Genomic DNA, 19,130 nt, shown 5'->3' with positions numbered 1-19,130 from the left:
CAGCCACCGCGGCTGGTCACCTGGCCTCCTGGTCCCTCGGTCCAAGCCTCACGTCCATCCTTCACCACTCCCGATCCATTGGCACGGCACGTCCCTACTTGACCTTCACCTCACCATCGACCACTGCCTCCGAGCTCCACACCTGCGCACCATAAGTCAAGAGACATGTTGCACACCCCAACTCACACCATGGTTAGTCGAGCAAACTCAACCCAAGGCGCCAGCTCGTTGACAATCACTCATCACAACATCGAATCACAGGGGCACATGTCAACCTTGTGTTCGCACAAGCGGAATGAATGCAGAACTCTATCAAAATAATTGGAAAATTTGTAAAAGTTTTTTTTAATATTTTCACACTAATTTGTTTCCAGACATACTAAATCATGGAATTTTTTTTATAAAAAACTATTAAATCATTTATCTTATTTTGTGAAAACTATTCACAACCCAAAATAGGAATTTTGAGGTGTGGCAGTGGTGGAATTGTCTATCCCATGTTTGTCGCCGCTGCGAATCCCTGGAAGCCAAATCAGATTGCAGTGGGCATGAGCGATGGCGCAGTTCATGTGGCGGAGCCACTGTTTGGACACAGACATATAAGATTGGCGCCTCCTCCTTAGAGCAACGTTCACCCGGTGATATTAGCAGGAGCAGTAGTGATAGCCAACAGAGTGTCTGATCAACCGACGAGGCACAACCTACCGTTTTTTGATCGAAACTGTGGACCAAAGCTCCCCAGGAATAAATTCAAAAAACACAGGGGTAAGTTACAAACGTGTTAGCTAGGAGCTAACAAGAGCAGGACCTTACCTTACAAAGGGAAAGCTACCTACTACAAAGAGTTGAGCCAAAGTTCTATTACATGTTAAAGTTTGGGGGTAGCGACATAAGTGGAGCCTAACTTCACTTATAAAACAAGCTTTCCAAGCAGCTGTGGATGGCACATGATTGTTGAAGATGTAGTAGTTCCTCTCCTTCCAAATACACCAAGGTATGCCAAGCAATTGTATGCCAAGCATGAACCACCGTGTAACACGTACTAGATGTACATTCAAAGAACAAGTGCATTTCCTTTTTCCTCGGTGTCATCATGGCAGAGAACACAATTGTAGCCTTCATCAAGGCACAACCTACAGTTGCCTAACATCAGTTAACTATTAGGCTTGGCTTCTATTTATATATTCAGCCAAATGGGATTGTTTTTTTATGCACCCATCCAGTTGCGTATATGCCAGCGATCTCCTCGAGATCTGTATATTTGAAACTAGTGTTTTCAAGTCAGTGAGGGCTTACTTATTTGTAATCTGCACGTTGCTAGTGGGTCAGACATTTCCCTCGCTCTCCAGCATCTCTCCTCTTCTTTATTCAAAAAACATAATTGGATGGTGGACAATGTATTCTCTCCTATTATTACAAAGACGTTGGGGGACAATGTTGGGCATATTATATCCACGAGAACAGAAAAATAAATGATATGACATATATAGCAAAAATTGAAAACAAATGAATAACAAAAAAATAAATAGAAAACATTAATAAAAGACAAAACAAATATAAAGGGAAGAGGTAGGAAACAAGGAAAAAAAAGTAAGGCCATGTAATAGAGGAAATAAAAATAGAACAGCACATGGATACTCATGAGATTATTCTGAATTATAAGACGCTACAACTTTTTTAGATAGATAGCTTTTACCGTGCATTTAGTTATACACTATGTTTACATAAATTGTAAAAACAATGTACCTATAAAAGCCAAAATGCTTAACAATTTGGAATGGAGGGAGTACATTAAGAATTTGACTACATTAGGGCTCCTTTGGATGACAGGCAGTGATCGAAACTCGCGTGGAACACAATCACGTGGGGGAAATTTTCTGTGCAAATGACATCCCTGGCACTACGGTGCTGTATTCTCTCTTGTCATTTGGCTGTCAAGTAGATGGGGAGGTGCAGGCGGGAGTAGATCAGGCGGCGAGCGGCCGCCGAGCAGATGGGGAGGACGAAGCCGCAACGACAAAGAAACAGAAGCGAGCGACGTGGAGAAATTGTCACGGGACAGGAGGTGTTTTTTTTATTTCCCCGTAGATGGACGGGGATGGGGAGGAATCGACCAGGGTTATTCCGCCACATGATTGCTTCGAAACGGGCACCTGTGCTTGGAGGGGGAGCAGATACACGGGGCTCTCTCTACCCGTGGATGAGGCCGGGATACCGGCGGTATCCAAAGGAGCCTTTAGGGGGAATGAACCTTTTTTGTCCTAATTAAACTCCACCACTGTATTTTAGATCAGGAGAATCATTTTCCCGTTAGGTCCCGTGAGCTTTGGGATGGGCCGACGATGCCGCTTGCGTGGTTGCCGCCTCCCCGGTGCCTCACGTGTTCCATCGCGTTCCGCTGGTAGTATGTTAGCAGGGGAGATAGGAGTGGAGAATTGGGGATCGGAAGGAGCGGAGTAGAACAGAGAGGATTCGAGCGAGGACAGGATTACGATAGTTTGAGTTTGTTACCATATTCTTCTTACCCTCTTCTCTCCTCACATTTACCTAATATATATCCCTCTTACACGGGCCTTGCCCGGATACGTGCACGCAGACACAGCTCACAGCCACTCCGCACCGTTCACACGCGTGTTGGGCTTCCCAACTCGACCCGACCTGCGTGGCACGTTGGCCGGCTCCTCTTGTGGGCTTGGGCTTGTAACATGGTAGTGGCATGGTTCCGAGTGGTGGTGCCCATGGTTGTTGCACCACTACCGTACTTTTTTCCGCTTCTCGATGATCTAACCTGCGTGATGTAGATGAGCTGCCATGTAGCACATCATCACTGCCGTTGATGCAACCTGATGGACGCTCGGCTGGGTGCCCATGGTTGTTTTCGGCCATCACAACTGCATCTGGTTTGGACGGTGGAAAAAAACTGTGGTCACCTCCAGCCCGAGAAAAAATACGACATCTATCGGGAGCCGGGCCAGAGTAGTTTACTACCGACCATCAAACACGAAGCAGCAGAGCTGTTTTTCTGCGCAACTTCCTAGCTCTGCGTGACACACACGCACACGTTAATCAAACAATTGAAAAATGGAAAGCTCAACTTCTCTCTCTCTCTCTCTCTCTCTCTCTCTCTCTCTCTCTCTCTCTCTCTCTCTCTCTCTCTGGTTACTATTTTTAATTATCTTGGCCCGCGGGCTTTTCAGCTTGCTCCAATCTCAAGAACACGGAACAGTAATTGTATACATTTCTCTTTTAATTAATTTGAAGCCACCATTGCGAATCCAGCTGCTGCGTGGCTCCAGCTACAGGGCTCAGACCAAGAACAGGCAGTGAATCTGGGTGAGCCCACCTTCATCTTGTTTTTCCAACACAAAAATCAGCCCCGCTTACTAGTTACTACTACCACTAATGCAAGCTGCTGTCCGCAGGCGGCGCCCACACCGAGAGCTTGCAGTCCATGGAGCTGGTGGTGGGGAGCCTGCTCCCCAAGCTGGGTAAGCTGCTCAAGGAGGAGTACGGCCTCCAGAAAGGCGTGAAGAAGAAGATCGAGTCTCTTTCACGGGAGCTCATGGTGGTGCACGCCGTCCTCCGCAAGATCGGCGATGTTCCACCGGACCAGCTCGACCAGCTGGTCAGGCTCTGGGCGAGTGAAGTCAGGGAGGCATCCTACGATATGGAGGACATCGTCGACACATTCCTGGTGCGCGTTGAAGACCCTAATGAGGCTACTGAGCCACACATGCTCCTCGCCTCCGGAAAAAGGTGGGCAGGCTGTTCAAGAAGAGCAAGGCTCGCCACAAAATCTCTAGCCTAATAGATGACATCAACGAGAAGCTTGAGGAGGTGGCAACAAGGCGTGGCAGGTACACACTTGACAGCATTGTCGCCAGCCCTGTAGCTGCAAACACCATCGACCCTCGCATCCTGAATCTATACAAAAGGGCGACGGAGCTTGTTGGCATTGAGGGACCAAGGGACGAGCTCATAAATATGCTGTCCCTAGGGGATGACGACGTGGATGTGTCTAGTACTACAAAGATGAAGATCCTCTCTATCGTTGGATTTGGAGGGCTAGGCAAGACCACTCTTGCCAAAGCTGTCTATGACCACCTCAAACCGTGCTTCGAGTGCCGGGCTTTTGTTCCGGTGGGTCAGAATCCTGACATCAAGAAAGTCTTTGGAGACATTCTCATAGCCCTTGATGAGCAAACTTACACTCGTCCCAAATTAATGGGTTTGGATGAAAATCAGCTCATGGGCAAACTCAATGAATTCGTCAAGAAAAAGAGGTACGAGCTAATATGATCACCGATTCATTAATCATTGCTACTCATCACTGGCTCACTGCTAACAATAATTATAGCCGCTTTTAGATTATGTAGCTGCACAATTATTGGTTCTTTATATCTTATTTATTTTAATAAAGGAAAATGATGAAAGGAACATAATGAAATGGTGATATACGAATAAAAAAACTATAAATGATATCTCGTATATTTATTTACCATTTCTTGTACTGTCTTGTGAATATGTAGGTGTTTGATTGTTATTGATGATATATGGGACAAGAAGACCTGGAAATTAGTCAGATGTGCTCTGCAAGAAAGTAATTGTGGAAGTAGACTTGTGATCACTACACGTATTTCTGAAGTTGCCGCATATGCTGATGAAGCTTACAAAATACAGCCACTTTCTCATGATAACTCTGAAAAATTATTGTACGCAAGAATAGATGACGGTGAAGGGAAGTATTTCGATAGTCTTTCGGCTGAGACATGTGAAAGAATTTTGAAGAAATGTGGCGGCGTGACACTTGCTATCATTACAATAACCAGGAGAGGACTGGTCTGAGGTCTACAACTCAATTGGTTTTGGGCATAAAGGCAATGATGACGTAGATAATACCAGAAGGATATTGTCTTTTAGCTACTATGATCTGCCTTCACATCTAAAGGCTTGCTTGTTGTATCTAAGCGTATTTCCGGAAGATCGTATCATAGAGAAAAATAGATTGATATGGATGTGGATCGCTGAAGGTTTCATCTCTGAGGAACAAGCAGCAGCAGCAGCAGCAGGGGTAGGATTATTTGAGCTTGGGGAGAGGTAACTTTAATGAATTGATAAATAGAAACATGATCCAGGCACAGGAGACAAAATATGAAGGGTACGTTGATCCATGCTCGGTTCATGATATGGTTCTTGATTTGATGCATCAATTATCGAGTGAAGAAAATTTTGTCACTGTATTGAATGGTGGTGAGCGACAGAAACTTCAGGGGAGTATTTCTCGCAGGTTAGCCCTACAGTGTGTTGAAGAGCACAACGTTGGCCAGCTGGCTAACATCGCTGTGGAGAAATTGAGATCCATTTTTGCCAGTGAGTGTGATTTTTGTGCATTATGCCCACGCCTCCCATCTTTACGTGTAGTAGAAATGGTAGGATGTTCTGTTTTCAACAAAGACTGCATCAAAGATGTGTCGGAGAATCATCTTGGGAGTTTACTTCACTTGAGGTACCTCAGACTAGAGAGTACCAATATCGCTGAGCTGCCTAGGGAGGTAAAATATCTGAGGTTTCTGCAAACACTGGATTTACGGGACTCCGGGATAAAGGAGCTGCCGGAGGAGGTGGGACTTCTGACGCAACTTGTTTGCCTACGAGCTGGTTTTGGGGCAATAAGAGTGCCAGCAGGTTTGATCGGTAAGCTCACGTCACTGCAAGAGCTACGTATATCGTGTGGAGGTGAAGATGCTATAATAATGCAGTTTGTGGAGGAGCTGGGCCTGCTGAAGGAACTGAGGGTGCTCAAGACTGTGCTTCGTGTTAGGATCAGCGAGAGCATCGAGAGTGCTTTGCTAGAGTCCCTTGGTCATCTTCACAATATCCAGGAACTTCGAATTTGGGACTATTCTCTTTTAGCGAAAGGACGGGTCTCCTGTCGGCATCTCCGTTTCCTGCATTTGGACTGCTTTGTGTTCTCTGCACTGCCGGCGTGGATTAACTCGTCACTTGCTCCAAACGTCTCCTATCTGGATGTGCAAGTGGTAGTTGTGAAAGACCAGGACATGGAGACCCTTGCCAAGCTGCCAGAGCTCAGTTGCCTCAGACTGGATTCCGATGACACCAAATCAGTAGTTAGCATAAAGATTGGTACAGATAAAGGTGTTGTCTACTTTCGCAAGTTGAGATTCTTAAAGATACTCGGTCCATCTATCTGGTTTGATCTGCGCGGCACCGAGTGCAACAGCAGCAGGGTACCATCTAATAATATTATTGGTTTTGACAAGATGCTTGGCTTCCAGAACCTCGGAACAAGTTCGCTCCAGACAGTCAAAGCCGAGGTGTACTGTGGAGGTGCCCGCAGTCCATCCAAAACAAATATGATATTAGTGATATCCGTTCGTATCCGATCTGTTTTCATCCCTATGCAGGTGGATGGGCAAGCGTATGTAGGTTATATAACATCTGTTTTTATAGACCTTTTTATAAGCACTACATCTCGCATTTAACTATAATATGGACTCTTTTATAAGCACTATATCTCACAGTTAACTAGATCACTCTCACGTCTTGTCTGGGTGATTTTTTATAAGCACTACATCTCGCATTTAACTATAATATGGACTCTTTTATAAGCACTGTATCTCACAGTTAACTGGATCACTCTCACGTCTCGTCTGGCTGATTTTTTATAAGCACTACATCTCACATTTAACTATAATATGGACTCTTTTATAAGCACTATATCTCACAGTTAACTGTATCACTCTTACATCTTGTCTGGGTGAACTGATAGGCATAGAGGCCCAGCCACGTCCCACTCTACAAGCTGCAAGCCAACTCCCACGCTGCAAGCCAGCGTCCTTCTAAATTTTATTAGTCCCACCTCGCTTAGACATATGCAAGCGAGGGAGCCAATGGTCTATATAAAAAGATCTTTTACAATGGTTGGGAAAGTATATTTTATTTTATTTTTTTAGCTAAATAATAACTAATTGAGAAACATTATTTATTAAATAATAATTTATCTTATTGAGGGTATTTACGTAATAGAGGTTGTGCCCTTCACGTAACCCTCTCCCCTGGCCCCTCTGCGACATCGTTAAGCCCCGAAGCTCGCCCAATGGTTGTGAAAGACCAGTCTTCATCATCTTTGATTTGATCCCTTGAAACGGCTGCTGTAACCAGGAAAGCCGCCAACGTGCTCGTCTCCGTGGGCGCCAAGGCCGCCGTCCTCGCGCTGGCCATTGCGTGGCGGCCCGTGCTATGGGCGGCCGTGCTGGCCGACGTCGGCACATGCCTCCTCGCCGTGCTGCACAGCATGCTGCTGCTGCGGGAGCCGGACACGGGCAGGCGGAGGGGTGGGGCGCCCGAGGCATGCCGCGCGACGGCGAGGTCCCTGGCGATGAGGTCCCAGCTCGCCGGAGCATCGGACGGCGCCACGGCCTCTGCAGGGACCAGGCGGTGGGACTAAAGTAGGCTGCCATAGTGCCATTACTGTTAGAAGCCAAGCGAGCCGTCTGAGCAGGAGCGCGCAGCAGTGGTGATCAACATACCGGCACCGTCCGCTGACACTGAGCATCCTCGGGCGACGGTGAAAGGCAACGCAACCAGATGTTGCAGCGCCACCGGCGGAGCATGTGCTGTTCCCACCAAGGTGACTACCGTGGACTGCGCGCCATGAGGATGCCGTGGCGGTAAAGGCAAAGGAGACAGCCGTGTGAGCGCAAGGACGAGCTGCTGCAGCAATGGAGATGGAGCAGTCCGTGATTCTCCTAAGATGCTAAAATTACCAACTTACCTATAACCTGAAAAAATAATAAAATAAAAAATAAATCTAGCTACGCATATTTTGGTACTTGCCCCACCTAATTTTGTAACTATCCTCACTTATTTAGTACATCTACATACTTTCACATTGGTACCTCCTACTTTTGCACCGTTCGATCTCATCCAATGAACGACTCATGTTTTTTTTTTCAACCATTGTAAAATTTCTCTTTTTTTCAAAGCAAGCTTTGTTACCAGATTTTCATATGGCCCAGCAAACTGCAGCCACTCCCCAAGCATGGTACTTCTTGCCAAAAGACAACTAGTTATCACACCATCGCCAACATTGTTCCAATTCCGGGAGATAGTGTTTGCCCCAAAGCATTTGGCCACCACAGCGTTTTCGGCCATCATTCATCAAGCATGCGAGCTGGTTTGCATCTAAATTACCGACACATCACAGAGGAAGCAGAGTTGTTTTTCTTTTTCTCTCTTGTGTGTAACTTCCTAGCTCTGCGTGACACACACACACGTTAATCAAGCAATTGAAAAATGAAAAGCTCACCTTTTCTCTTGTCGTCAACTGGAAAAGTTGTCTGCCTGCTCTCTCTCTCTCTCTCTCTCTCTCTCTGGTTACTAAATCATGGAAATTTTTATAAAAAACTATTAAATCATTTATCTTATTTTGTGAAAACTATTCACAACCCAAAATAGGAATTTTGAGGTGTGGCAGTGGTGGAATTGTCTATCCCATGTTTGTCGCCGCTGCGAATCCCTGGAAGCCAAATCAGATTGCAGTGGGCATGAGCGATGGCGCAGTTCTTGTGGTGGAGCCACTGTTTGGACACAGACATGTAAGACTGGCGCCTCCTCCCTAGAGCAACGTTCACCCGGTGATATCAGCGGGAGCAGAAGTGATAGCCAACAGAGTGTCTGATCAACCGACGAGGCACAACCTACCGTTTTTTGATCGAAACTGTGGACCAAAGCTCCCCAGGAATAAATTCAAAAAACACAGGGGCGAGTTACAAACGTGTTAGCTAGGAGCTAACAAGAGCAGGACCTTACCTTACAAAGGGAAAACTACCTACTACAAAGAGTTGAGCCAAAGTTCTATTACATGTTAAAGTTTAGGGGTAGCGACATAAGTGGAGCCTAACTTCACTTATAAAACAAGCTTTCCAAGCAGCTGTGGATGGCACATGATTGTTGAAGATGTAGTAGTTCCTCTCCTTCCAAATACACCAAGCAGCAATAAGGTCCATGAATAAGGGCAGTCGAAGCTGTTCTATCTCGTGGACAAAGCATCTGATAAATGCTACCTTGGACATTCCATTGTATGCCAAGCATGAACCACCGTGTAACACGTACTAGATGTACATTCAAAGAACAAGTGCATTTCCTTTTTCCTCAGTGTCATCATGGCAGAGAACACAATTGTAGCCTTCATCAAGGCACAACCTACAGTTGCCTAACATCAGTTAACTATTAGGCTTGGCTTCTATTTATATATTCAGCCAAATGGGATTGTTTTTTTATGCACCCATCCAGTTGCCTATATACCAGCGATCTCCTCGAGATCTGTATATTTGAAACTAGTGTTTTCAAATCAGTGAGGGCTTACTTATTTGTAATCTGCACGTTGCTAGTGGGTCAGACATTTCCCTCGCTCTCCAGCATCTCTCCTCTTCTTTACTCAAAAAACATAATTGGATGGTGGACAATGTATCCTCTCCTATTATTACAAAGACGTTGGGGGACAATGTTGGGCATATTATATCCATGAGAACAGAAAAATAAATGATATGACATATATAGCAAAAATTGAAAACAAATGAATAACCAAAAAATAAATAGAAAAAATTAATAGAAGACAAAACAAATATAAAGGGAAGAGGTAGGAAACAAGGAAAAAAAGTAAGGCCATGTAATAGAGGAAATAAAAATAGAACATCACATGGATACTCATGAGATTATTCTGAATTATAAGACGCTACAACTTTTTTAGATAGATAGCTTTTACCGTGCATTTAGTTATACACTATGTTTACATAAATTGTAAAGACAATGTACCTATAAAAGCCAAAATGCTTAACAATTTGGAATGGAGGGAGTACATTAAGAATTTGACTACAGTAGGGCTCCTTTGGATGACAGGTGGTGATCGAAACTTGCTTGGAACACAATCATGTGGGGGGAATTTTCTGTGCAAATGACATCCCTGGCACTTCGGTGCTGTATTCTCTCGTCATTTGGCTATCAAGTAGATGGGGAGGTGCAGGCGGGAGTAGATCAGGCGGCGGGCGGCCGCCGAGCAGATGGGGACGAAGCCGCAACGACAAAGAAACAGAAGCGAGCTACGTGGAGAAATTGTCACGGGACAGGAGTCGTTTGTTTTATTTCCCCGTAGATGGACAGGGATGGGGAGGAATCGACCAGGGTTATTCCGCCACATGGGCCCCGTTCGGCTTACTCAGAAAACGGTACTATTCAGCTTGTTTTTTCAGCCAGAACAATATTTTTCTCTCATAATAATTCAGCCAGAACAGTGTTTTCAGCGAGTTTGAACCACAATTCTGCAAGCCAAACGGGGCCATGATTGCTTCCAAACGGGCACCTGTGCTCGGAGGGGGAGCAGATACATGGGGCTCTCCCCACCCGTGGATGAGGGCGTGGTATCCAAAGGAGCCTTTAGGGGGAATGAACCTTTTTGTCCTAATTATACAAACGATGCCGCTTGCGTTGTTGCCGCCTCACAACTGCATCTGGTTTGGACGGCGGTACTGATGAGCTGATGAGCTGGTTTGTATATCTAAATTAAACCGGCGGAAAAAAAAATGTGGTCACCTGCAGCCCGAGAAAAAATACGACATCTATCGCGAGCCGGGCCAGAGTAGTTTACTACCGACACATCAAACACGAAGCAGCAGAGCTGTTTTTCTGTGCAACTTCCTAGCTCTGCGTGACACACACGCACACGTTAATCAAACAATTGAAAAATGAAAAGCTCACCTTTTCTCTTGTCGTCAACTGGAAAAGCTGTCTGTCTGCTCTCTCTCTCTGTCTCTGGTTACTATTTTAAATTGTCTTGGCCCGCGGGCTTTTCAGCTTGCTCCAATCTCAAGAACATGGAACAGTAGTTCTATACATTTCTCTTTTCATTTGGAGCCACCATTGCGAGGGGCGTGAACTGAAGATCCAGCTGCTGCGCGGCTTCCTCGACCAGTCTGGCTTTCTCCTGCTACAGCTACAGGGCTCAGACCAAGAACAGGCGGTGAATCTAGGTGAGCCCACCTTTACCTTGCTTTCAATTTCAACACAAAAATCAGCCCCGCTTACTACTAGTCTTTTTAATGCAAGCTGCTGCGTGCAGGAGCCACCAATCGATATTGCAAGCATGGAGCTGGCGGTGAGGGCGATGGGGAGCCTGCTCCCCAAGCTGTGCGAGCTGCTCAAGGAGGAGTACGGCCTGCAGAAGGGCGTGAAGAAGAAGGTCCAGATTCTCTCACGGGAGCTCGAGGCTGCGCACGCCGTCCTCCGCGAGATCAGCGACATGCCACCGGACCAGCACCAGCTCAACGCGCCGGTCAGGCTCTGGGCGCGTGATGTCAGGGAGGCGTCCTACGACATGGAGGACATCATCGACGCATTTCTGGTGCACGTCGATGCCCCTAAGCCTGCTACTGAGACACACAAGCTCCGCCGCCTCAGGAAAAAGGTGAGCAGCCTGTTCAAGAAGATCAAGGCTCGCCGCAACATCTCTAGCCAGATCCAAGAAATCTACAAAAAGCTTGCGGAGTTGGCAGCAAGGCGTGACCGGTACAAAACACCCGACAGCGTTGTCACCAAGCCAGCAACGACCATCGACCCTCGCATCTTGAATCTGTACAAGAGTCCAACAGAGCTTGTTGGCATTGAGGGACCAAAGGATGAGCTCATAGATATGCTGTCCCTAGGGGATGACGGCGGTGATGCGTCTGGTCCTAAGAAGATGAAGATAGTCTCTGTTGTTGGATTTGGAGGACTGGGCAAGACTACTCTTGCAAAAGCTGTCTATGACCAGCTTAAACCGCGGTTCAAGTGGGTGGCTTTTATTCCAGTGGGTCGAAACCCTGACTTCAAGAAAGTCCTGAGAGACATTCTTGTTGGCCTTGATAAGAAGAAGTTCATGAATTTGAATATGACCATGTTGGATGAAAAGCAACTCATGGACGAACTCAAGGAATTCGTCCAGGAAAACAGGTACGAGTTTAATCACTCGACACAAGGCTGGTCACTGCATACATGCATATATAGAGACTTAATTATATTTCAATAAGTACGTAGCCGTACAATTCTTTCCTTATTTCTTATTTATTTTATATATTACATTAAGGCTGGAAGGAGCTAGCATGTTCCACTTCAAGTCTATAAATTACTACAGTAATCTTGGATCCATACACAATTGATTTAAAAGAGTCATAAAGAAGTAAATTTGTATTTTCAGCAGTAAGCATAACTAGTTGTATGAAATACAAATCTACAACCACCTGTTCTTTTTTATGGTCGATAATGCCATTGCTCTGTTCTTTATATGCTTTCTCATTTTAATTACCAACTCATGAAGGCAATTACGCTGTCATGTAAATGTGTAGGTGTTTCATTGTTATTGATGATATATGGGACAAGAAGACCTGGAAATTAGTCAGATGTGCTCTGCAAGAAAGTAATTGTTGAAGTAGACTTGTGATCACTACACGCATTTCGGAAGTTGCTGCATATGCTGATGAAGCTTACAAAATAAAGCCGCTTTCTCATGATAACTCTGAAAAATTATTGTACGCAAGAATAGATGACGGTGAAGGGAAGCATTTCGATAGTCTTCCGGCTGAGACATGTGAAAGAATTTTGAAGAAATGTGGCGGCGTGCCACTTGCTATCATTACAATAGCCAGTTTGTTGGCCAGTAAACCAGGAGAGGACTGGTCTGAGGTCTACAACTCAATTGGTTTTGGGCATAAAGGCAATGATGATGTAGATAATACCAGAAGGATATTGTCTTTTAGCTACTATGATCTGCCTTCACATCTAAAGGCTTGCTTGTTGTATCTAAGCGTATTTCCGGAAGATCGTATCATAGAGAAAAATAGATTGATATGGATGTGGATCGCTGAAGGTTTCATCTCTGAGGAACAAGCAGCAGCAGGGGTAGGATTATTTGAGCTTGGGGAGAGGTACTTTAATGAATTGATAAATAGAAACATGATCCAGGCACAGGAGACACTATATGAAGGGTACGTTGATGCATGCTCAGTTCATGATATGGTTCTTGATTTGATACATCAATTATCGAGTGAAGAAAATGTTGTCACTGTATTGAATGGTGATGAGCGACAGAAACTTCAGGGGAGCATTTCTCGCAGGTTAGCCCTACAGTGTGTTGAAGAGCACAACGTTGGCCAGCTGGCTAACATCGCTGTGGAGAAAGTGAGATCCATTTTTGCCGGTGAGTGTGATTTTTGTGCATTATGCCCACGCCTCCCATCTTTACGTGTAGTACAAATGGTAGGATGTTCTGTTTTCAACAAAGACTGCATCAAAGATGTGTCGTGGAATCATCTTGGGAGTTTACTTCACTTGAGGTACCTCAGACTAGAGAGTACCAATATCTATGAGCTGCCTAGGGAGGTAAGATATCTGAGGTTTCTGCAAACACTGGATTTATGGGGCTCCTGTATAGAGGAGCTGCCGGAGGAGGTGGGACTTCTGACGCAACTTGTTTGCCTACGAGCTGGTGCTTGGGCAATAATAGTGCCAGCAGGTTTAATCGGTAAGCTCACGTCACTGCAAGACCTACGTATATCGTGTTCTGGTGAAGATGCTATAATAATGCAGTTTGTGGAGGAGCTGGGCCTGCTGAAGGAACTGCGGGTGCTCGAGACTAGGATTACTGTTTGGAGTGAGAGCATCGAGAGTGCTTTGCTGGAGTCCCTGGGCCATCTGCACAATATCCAGGAACTTCATATTTCGGATTATCCTTCAAGTAAGGACTGGGTGAGCAGCGATGCAGTATGGTTGTCCTGTCGGCATCTCCGTTTGCTGCGTTTGGACTGCTTCGAGTTCTCTACACTGCCGGCGTGGATTAACTCGTCACTTGCTCCAAACATCTCCTATCTGGATGTGCAAGTGGTAGTTGTGAAAGACCAGGACATGGAGACCCTTGCCAAGCTGCCAGAGCTCAGTTGCCTCAGACTGGATTCCGATGACACCGAATCAGTAGTTAGCATAAAGATTCGTACAGATAAAGGTGTTGTCTACTTTCGCAAGTTGAGATTCTTAAAGATACTCGGTCCATCTATCTGGTTTGATCTGCGCGGCAGCGAGTGCAACAGCAGCAGGGTACCATCTAATAATAGAATCATGCCAAGTCTTGAATCGCTAGAGTTTCATGTCCATGTGCGGTCCCTAAAAGACGAGAACCCGCATCTTGGTTTTGACAAGCTGCTTGGCTTCCAGAACCTCGGAAGAAGTTCGCTCCGGATAGTCAAAGCCGAAGTGAACTGTGGAGGTGCCAGTATTTGGGATGTGGAGGAAGCGGAGGCTGCGTTGGAGCACGCGGCCGCAGTCCATCCAAAACATCCCACCCTTCTAACCAACAGGGTAGAATCACAATATATGATCTCACGCTACCAAGAGGTATGATGAACTGATCATGCATGCACATTTGAACTTGCTTTCAAATGCTACTGGCTCTGATTAACTATTACTTCCTATCTATCCTGTCTTTCTATCTTTATAATGGTCACAATAAAATGTTTATCTCATACATACAGTACCTACGGGGTTCAAGTGGTACAGGACTAAATCTAGCTAGCTCCTCTCCTTTGAATTATTATTAGTCCTAGCTCAATCAGGTTCTCCTAAATAAATAGTTACTCCGTATTAAGTAAGGGTGGGTGGGTCGTGATAGTTAACGTAAAAATATCCCGATTGCCTTGTTCTCGCTTGCATGCATGTAGGGCCTGTTTGCTTTTGGCTCAGATTATGAACACCAGCGGCTGGATCTGCTGCCTAGCTCAGATTCCGATCCAAACACGCAGGATTGCAGTGGCCATGCATGCATATCACCAAGTTGGCCGTGTTGTCTCACAAATGCCATAGTCTGCCAACTGGTTGGCCGTGTTTGCGTGGCTCAAGGCAGATTCATTCATAACATTATGAATTGTGGTGTCTAACTACCGAAGGAACGTAATTAGAAATGCAAGGAAAAGCACTCAGTTTTTTTTTTCGAATACGCAAAAGATTTGCGTATCATTGTAATTAATAAGAAGAGTTTAACCATACAAACGACATGCTTCTGATGAGCGCGCTAGGTGGTCTTACAGCTATGACTGGACCTTCCTAGCCGACTGTTACAAACCTCGATATTACATAAATGGTAAACAACCGAACTAAGAGCACCGCAGCGACCTACGGAGCTGGACGTCTCCGCTGCTGGTTGCACGACCCCACTCCGCCATCCGAGAAGAACGTTCTTCTACCAGCCTTGTTGTTGGTCGCTGGGAACAGCTCGTCCAGAGCCTTCACTTGGCTCGGCATCAAGTTCCCTGTGAATATGCCGCTGTATGTTCCCTTGGACGCAGATGAACTGTAGCCGCCGATGGCACGATGTCCATCCTCTGCATGAGGAGTACCTCGCCCCGCTTGGAGGTCGGTATGTGCGCCAGCGGCTGAGCGGCAATCCATCTGCGCCTGATTGGCAGGGGCCTTTTGGTTGCCGCCTTCTGCCTTGGTGGAGTGGCGATTAAGGGCGACCTTCGCTTGAGCTGCATCTCCTCGGTAAACCGTGCGAGACGCCGAGCGGCCTCGCGCGGCGTGGGCGTCGCATCGCTGGGGTCGGGCATGGCTTGGCTATCCGGTTGGCCGTCCTTCGTCGACGTAGAAGGGTCAGGTGTGGTTTGGCCATACGAATGGCCGTCCAGCGTCGACATAGAAGTACCCACCATGTGCTTGGCCGGCTCGAACCCAGGTGCCCATACCTCACTGTCGTCCCCTGGCGCCACAGCACCCACGACAACGGGCTGCTCCATCTGTGGAGGCATGCCCTTCACAGGTGATGACGAAGGCAGGTCCGTCGTGCACTGGGGACCCGTCGCCGGAGAACTGGTGTCCACCATCGAAGCTTGAACCTCCTGAGAGAAGGATGCCGCAGCATGCAGGCACCCAGGCGCTGGTGTGACCACTGGTCGGTTCTCGACGGGCGAGACGACAAGCTCGTCCAGCATCGGATCGACCGAGATGAGCCAAACGAGAAGCCCTGCGCCCTCGCATAGCGCCTCCGCCACCGGATCTGGCTCGAGGAAGCCTCATGCGGCAGTCGAAGCAGTGGCATAGTTGGCAGGCGCGCCCATGCTGATGTCCATCGCTAGGACACCCCTGCGCCGTCGACGTCGTTTCCGGCATTGACGGTTGCCATCGGCACACCGTACGACTCCCTGTGCGGTCCCATCCGAGGGCGGTGGACTACCGAGGGGTGCGTGCTGGGAGGCCGGTGTGTTGTCGACATGAGCTGAGCGGCGAGGTAGGCCACCACCCTTCGGCACCAACTTGGATCGCTTGCGGTCCCACGGGAGGTGGCGGAATCCATGGCAGTGCAGGCAACGGCGTGGCAATCGGTAGGTCGCTACTCGGTGCGAGTATGAGAGGTAGTTGAAACAACTGTCGCGGAGCTATGCTAGGATCTTCTGAGCCTATCCACGCAGACCTGAGCCGCGGCGAGGCTCAGCCAAGGCAGCCACAGGTCCTGCTTCCTGTCGGGGTAGGATCTCCCGCCACCCATCGGCGTTGGGGGTAGAGACCCGTCTGCGGGTGCTAAGGCATTGGCGGGCAGGGACCCGACTAGCCACTGGTTGAGCAGGCAAGCCGTGCACTAGCTGGTGGCGTGGCCAGCTGCGCTTCCTGCGCCATCGCACAGGTCCCTGTCTAGCGTTCGCTCTGTCGCGCCGTAGAACCACGACTGAATGGGTCTGGGCGAGCGGGGGGACGCTGCGGCCAGCTTTGTAGGGTGATGAGCGGCCTCCAGGTAGGTTGTGGGGCGGTCGTCGTCGGACTCATCGTCAGCCCATCGACGGCGCTTCGTGCGCTCTCCCGAAGACGGGTAGAACGGAGCCACGTCCGGTGAGAGCGTGGAGCCCGGCGTCGGCGGGGACGCAGAGGGAATCTGCGGAGGTGCTCTAGAGCCGGATCCCGTGGGTCAGGCTCAATGGAGCTGCAGCTGGAGGTGGTGGCCATGGTGCAAAGGCCCGGCGCCATCGGCGGCATGGACGGGGAGGGAGTCCAGACAGGCGCTCCAGCGCCAGAGGTGGCTGCGGTGGCGGGGCGCGGCGTCGTTGGCATTGGAGGCGGCATCCCAGCGCCGACCGCGGTGGCCACGGTGGTGGGGCCTGGCGTCGGCGGTGGCTGGGGCGAGCAAGGCGCTCCAGCGCCGGCTCCCGCGTTGGTGGGGTCCGTCGGTCTAGGGAGGCTCACATCGGATGACGGGGCGTAGGCGCGGTGAGGTTGGGGTTGGCCGTGCAGTGGGACGCTGGTGGAGGGGCCCGACGCGGGCGGTGTCAGCGGGCGTGCCGCGTGCTCATCCGAGGGTGGTGGACTACCGAGGGGTTGGGGGCAGAGACCCTTCTGCGGGCGCTAAGGCATTGGTAGGTAGGGACCCGACTAGCCACTGGTTGAGCAGGCAAGCCGTGCACTAGCTGGTGGCACGGCCGGCTACGCTTCCTCCGCCATCGCACAGGTCCCTGTCTAGCGTCCGCTCCGCCGTGCCACAGAACCATGACTGAACGAGTCTAGGCGCGCGGGGGGACGCTGCGGCCGGCTTCACAGGGTGATGAGCGGCCTCCAGGTAGGTTGTGGGGCAGTCGTTGTCGGACTCGTCGCCATCATCGTCAGCCCATCGACGGCGCTTCGTGCGCCCTCCCGAAGATGGGTAGAACGGATCCACGGCTGGTGAGAGCGTGGAGCCCGGTGTCGGTGGGGACATAGAGGGAATCTGCGGAGGTGCTCCAGAGCTAGATCCCGCGGGTCGGGCTCAATGGAGCTACAGCTGGAGGTGGTGGTCGTGGCGCAAAGGCCCGGCGCCGTCGGCGGCGTGGACGGGGAGGGAGTCCACAGAGGCGTTCCAGCGCCGGAGGTGGCTACGGTGGTGGGGCGCGGCGTCATTGGCGTTGGAGGCGGCATCCCAGCCCTAGTCGCGGTGGCCACGGTAGTGGTGCCTGGCGTCGGCTCCGGCTGGGGCGGGCAGGGCGCTCCAGCGCCGACTCCCACGTTGGTGGGGTCCGCCGACCCAGGGAGGCTCCCGTCGGAGGCGTCCGCCATCATCGGGGAGGTGGCCCATGGTGGTGATGATGGGGCGTAGGCGCGGCGAGGTTGGGGTTGGCCGTGCAGTGGGACGTTGGCGAAGGGGCCCGACGCGGGCGGCGTCGGCGGCCGTGCCGCGTGCTCACTTGCGCCCGCGCACAGGAGTGGAGAGGAGGGGGTGCGCGGATGCAGGGAGGTAGGGGGAAGCCATCCCCTGCGGCGGCGGCGCGGCCCTGTGGGCGGAGGTGGTGGCCGCGCAGCCTCGGCGTCCGTGCCCGCGACCAGCAGCAAATCCGGCTGGTGGGGGCTGGGTTCGCCGAAAGGGGAGGGGGAGGGGACCACTAGCAGCGGTGGCGGCGGGTTGGGGGCGGCGCCGGCCTGCATCGCTGGCTGGACTTGTGGGGCTCATGGAGGGAGTAGGGGGGGAGAGAGGAGGGGGAGGGGGCCACCGGCGCCGGGATGGCAGCCGGCGACAGCGACGGCGGGGGGTGGGTGGCGGCCGCCAGGGGTCGCCAACCCTAGGGGAGCCAACTCATCCTTGGAAAGGGAATACCGTCTTTGTTTTTTTGAAAGAAAGCTTGTATCTTTGTTTTGGTTGGATTGTGTATGTTGTGTTTCTATGATGATGACAGGGAATTCATGAGTGGCCAGTCGAGTGTGCTCGTGCTTTTTTTTCTTTTCCTCGCAGTTCAATATATTTGTATTTATTTGCTAACCATATCAAACAAATGGTAGGCATGTATGGAAATGAGCAAAGCCCCTGAGTTAGTAACCAAGGCCTGGAAGTTGGCGGATGATATCGTTGGCTCAGGACATATTCAAATACTGCGTATGCCAGATCCGACCGCATCTTCAAGCAAAGTATGTTCAACAACGTTTGCATGTACATCTTCCATTTAAATTAATGAAAGGAATATCACACATCAGTATCTGTTCGTGTGCTTATGATTTTCATGACATAGCACACACTGAACAAATCGGTAGAATTTAAGACTGTTATGTTCATATTCAGAATAGTATATAATTCTGATAAG

At 49.2% G+C, this 19,130-nt stretch overlaps 3 protein-coding genes and 1 pseudogene across 3 annotated transcripts; 3 read left to right on the top strand and 1 right to left on the bottom strand.

The window, feature by feature from the left end:
• Positions 1-3,232: 3,232 nt before the first annotated feature.
• On the top strand, positions 3,233-7,468 carry LOC136515388 (disease resistance protein Pik-2-like; annotated as a pseudogene).
• A 3,388-nt stretch (positions 7,469-10,856) lies between these two features.
• On the top strand, positions 10,857-18,895 carry LOC136518567 (putative disease resistance protein At1g50180). Its single transcript, XM_066512237.1, has 4 exons — positions 10,857-11,048; positions 11,138-12,006; positions 12,399-14,439; positions 18,832-18,895. The coding sequence occupies exons 2-3, from the start codon at positions 11,162-11,164 to the stop codon at positions 12,478-12,480; spliced, it is 927 nt and encodes a 308-aa protein (XP_066368334.1). The 5' UTR covers positions 10,857-11,048; positions 11,138-11,161; the 3' UTR covers positions 12,481-14,439; positions 18,832-18,895.
• Positions 12,904-14,445, top strand: LOC136515387 (disease resistance protein PIK6-NP-like). Its single transcript, XM_066508991.1, has one exon. The coding sequence runs from the start codon at positions 12,904-12,906 to the stop codon at positions 14,443-14,445; it is 1,542 nt and encodes a 513-aa protein (XP_066365088.1).
• On the bottom strand, positions 17,617-18,480 carry LOC136515386 (proline-rich receptor-like protein kinase PERK2). The gene has a single exon (XM_066508990.1). It carries the CDS (start codon positions 18,478-18,480, stop codon positions 17,617-17,619), a length of 864 nt encoding a protein of 287 aa, XP_066365087.1.
• Positions 18,896-19,130: the final 235 nt, after the last annotated feature.

Source organism: Miscanthus floridulus, chromosome 17 (assembly GCF_019320115.1).
Source record: "Miscanthus floridulus cultivar M001 chromosome 17, ASM1932011v1, whole genome shotgun sequence".
Taxonomy (NCBI): domain Eukaryota; kingdom Viridiplantae; phylum Streptophyta; class Magnoliopsida; order Poales; family Poaceae; genus Miscanthus; species Miscanthus floridulus.
This window is presented reverse-complemented; position numbering and strand designations above follow the sequence as displayed.